Genomic DNA, 2,946 nt, shown 5'->3' with positions numbered 1-2,946 from the left:
TGAAGGGGGCGAGGAGGGCTGGCAGGCGAGCCGAGGACAGGAGGCACGCGGTCCAGCATGGCTGCAGCCGGTCAGCCCATCGCCCCACGCGCCCGCCCAGCTGCACCCGCCCCACTGCGCGCCCACCTGTGCCGGGTAGGCTTGGAAGGCAGCCACCAGCAGGCGCACCGCCTTCTCCTGCAGCAGCTTCTGCCCCTCCACCGCCAGCGACACCATGCAGGCGCGCAGGAGCGGCATGAGGGCCGCCGCGGGCAGGCGCACCAGGCGCAGCAGGTCGGCCAGCAGCAGCAGCAGCGACTGGCAGCGGTCCAGCAGCGGGCGCATGGCGGGGGGGATCCTGCGGCGCGGGGGGTGGGGGGAGCGGGGTGGGCAAGCAAAGAGGGCTGGGGCTTCCGGGGCTGGCAAGCAGGCCGAGCGAGACATAGGGGCAGCGTGCTCAGCAGGCAGGCCGAACAAAGCATAGGGGGCAGAGCGTGGCAACCACAGCAGGCACAGCACCAACCACAGCAGGCACAGCGTGACCGCCACCCACTTGACCGCCGCCGCCGCCGCCGCCCTGGCCTTCTTGGCCGACAGCTTGCGCCTGCCGCCCGCGGCCGCCGCCTCGGCCGCCGCCGCCGCCTCCTCGTCGCCGGCGGCCAGCTGGGGGCGGGCGGCGGCGCGGAGGCGGGGGTCGTGGAATGGGAAAATGTTGTAGGTGAGGTGGAAGCGCAGCAGGTCCAGTACCGCCTCCATCAAATCCTCGTTGTACACTGCGGTACAACAGGCAGGCACGGGGCAGGGCCAGCGGTACAGGCGTCGGCGCGAGAGGGGCGCGGCACCAGCCGTGCGAGCCGAGCGCCGGCTGAGGTGCCGCATTGAAATCTCTGGCCGCCCAGGCCAGGGGGCCGGCTCTCCTGGACCAGCCACACCTGCCACGCAGCCAGCAGGCAGGCAGCCTGACCGGCAGCCAGGCGCTGCACGAGCCAGGCCTGAAGCAGCAGCCCTCCCCCACTCCGTTCCACACCTCTCTGCGGCATGTTTGGCACCGTCATGATGTGCAGCGCGGCGGCGGCGGCCTCCAGCGCCACCAGGATGCGCCGCCCACGGGGGCTGCCCTCCTGCGGGCCAGGCAGCGACGCCAGCCGCGAGGAGGGCGTCAGAAGGCAGGGCGGAAGGGCAGGCTGGCGGCCTGGCCCCGCCCCATCGCTCGCATGCCAGCCCCACGCCGGTGCTTGGCCTGTTGCATGACCCTAAGCAAAGCTCACGACCAGCACAAGCACGCGTACGCAGCCTGCGCCGCCGCTGCCACCCACCCACCCACCCCAACCCACCCACCGTGTCGCCCTGCTCCAGTAGGCGCCCCGCGCCCGCCGTGACCAGGCCGTGCAGCACGCGCAGCAGGGCCAGCAGGGCGTCGGGAGGCACGCCTCGCAGCGCGGCCTGGTGGCCTGCCTGGCACATGCGAAGCGTGTCCTCGCACACCCGCCGCACATCCCGCAGCAGCGCGGCGCCTCCAGAGCCGCCGGCGCCTGCCAGCATCTCGTCTTCTTCCTCCTCCTCCTCCTCCTCCCCCGCCTCCTCCATCTCCTCATCCTGCCCTGCTACAGCGGCGGTGGCAGGAGCGGCGGTACGGTACGGTGGGGGCACGGCAAGCGCTGGGGCAGCAGGGCAGAGCGTGCAGCAGGAGGTGGCTAAAGGTCCAGGCGGTGGGTGCAGCGCCTGCCTCAAAGTCTGTGCTGCAAGCTTGTTCTTGCTGAAACCAGACTGTAAGCCCACACAAGCCTGCCCTGCTTCCCACCGCCCCGCAACCCCGTCATTCCGCCATCCCACACCCTCACACCTGCAGCGGCACCGTTGGCCTCCTCTGCGTCTGCGCCCGCCGCCGCCGCCGCCGCCGCCGCTGCCTTCTCATGCTTGCGCACAAACTGGGCGATGCAGGCGGCATAGGCCTCTGTGGGCAGCAGCATGAGGCAAGTGGGCAGAGTGAGACGCGACCAGGGTGGGCTCGACAGGCTTGCCACAGCAAGGGCATGGCCCGCAGATGGCTGCGCATGCACGCATGCTTCCCTTCCCGCTTTCCTCCACAGCGCTGCTGCACCCACCTGCCGCCTTGCTGGCCTCCTCGGCCGGCATCTCCTCCTGAGCGCGGTCTGCCGCCACGGCGACACGAGCCACCCGCGCACGCTTGGCGGCCGGCGGCTTGTCGGCTGCGCGGCGTGGCACTGCGGTGGTGGCTGGGTGCTGCGCGGGTGGTGGCGCGGTGGCCGGCGCCGCCGACCCTTTGCGGGGCTTGGGCGGCGCGGTGGCTGCCCCTGCGAGCACGCATGCGCCCGAAAAGATGCCGGGGCATGCCTGCTCCAACTGCTTCTGCAGCTGCGTGCACGGCTCGCCGGCACCAGGGAGTGCGGGGCGCAGCGGGCGCCTGCAGGGTGGGCGGGAGGCGGGCGGGCGGGCATTGGCGGCCGCGGTTGGGATGCCATGCGCTTCAGGGCTGGCGGGCATCCTAGGTCGCCCAAGGTGCACGGGGGCCTTGCCAGCGGGCGCTGGACTCACAGATAGCTGACATTCACGGCCTGTAGCGCACTGATCACGTCGGCCAGGGCTCCAACGTCCGCCACCGCCCCCTCCTGCAGCTCATCTGCGCCCAGAAGAGAGCTGCGGGTGGGAGGGGCCGGCACTGGCAGCGGGAGATAGGCTGAAGCGGCTGGGTGGATGATCGAGGGCCAGCGCACGAAGGGCCGGTCCTCCGGGACCTCATCTCCCCCTGGCATTGCGGGGACCGAGAGATTGGCTGCCCAGGGCTGCCCTAGCTTGCTGCCGCCATGTTGCTTTACTTGAGGCTGCGTGCTTGAAGCCACTGCTGACAGGGGCAATTCACAATGCAGCACGGTCAATCAGGGAAGCACCCGATTGCGAGATTAGGCGAGAAGGCAGTGCGGTGGCGCCCACAGCAGGCAGGACACG

General features: G+C 71.3%; 1 protein-coding gene across 1 annotated transcript in view; it reads right to left on the bottom strand.

Annotated features, from left to right (window-relative positions):
• The window catches only part of CHLNCDRAFT_135387 (hypothetical protein), a gene marked incomplete at both ends in the record, with an annotated part of 10,591 nt that extends 7,851 nt beyond the window's left edge, over window positions 1–2,740 (bottom strand). Inside the window, 8 exons of the mRNA XM_005846610.1 lie at window positions 127–337; window positions 503–752; window positions 1,007–1,100; window positions 1,318–1,583; window positions 1,823–1,933; window positions 2,085–2,404; window positions 2,536–2,637; window positions 2,736–2,740. Coding sequence (XP_005846672.1) covers window positions 127–337; window positions 503–752; window positions 1,007–1,100; window positions 1,318–1,583; window positions 1,823–1,933; window positions 2,085–2,404; window positions 2,536–2,637; window positions 2,736–2,740 — 1,359 coding nt within the window. The remainder of the gene's footprint in view (window positions 1–126; window positions 338–502; window positions 753–1,006; window positions 1,101–1,317; window positions 1,584–1,822; window positions 1,934–2,084; window positions 2,405–2,535; window positions 2,638–2,735) is intronic.
• Window positions 2,741–2,946: the final 206 nt, after the last annotated feature.

This window comes from Chlorella variabilis (assembly GCF_000147415.1).
Source record: "Chlorella variabilis unplaced genomic scaffold CHLNCscaffold_13, whole genome shotgun sequence".
In the NCBI taxonomy this organism is placed as follows: domain Eukaryota; kingdom Viridiplantae; phylum Chlorophyta; class Trebouxiophyceae; order Chlorellales; family Chlorellaceae; genus Chlorella; species Chlorella variabilis.
The sequence above is the reverse complement of the archived record's forward strand: the minus strand, read 5'-3'. Positions and strand labels throughout refer to the sequence as shown.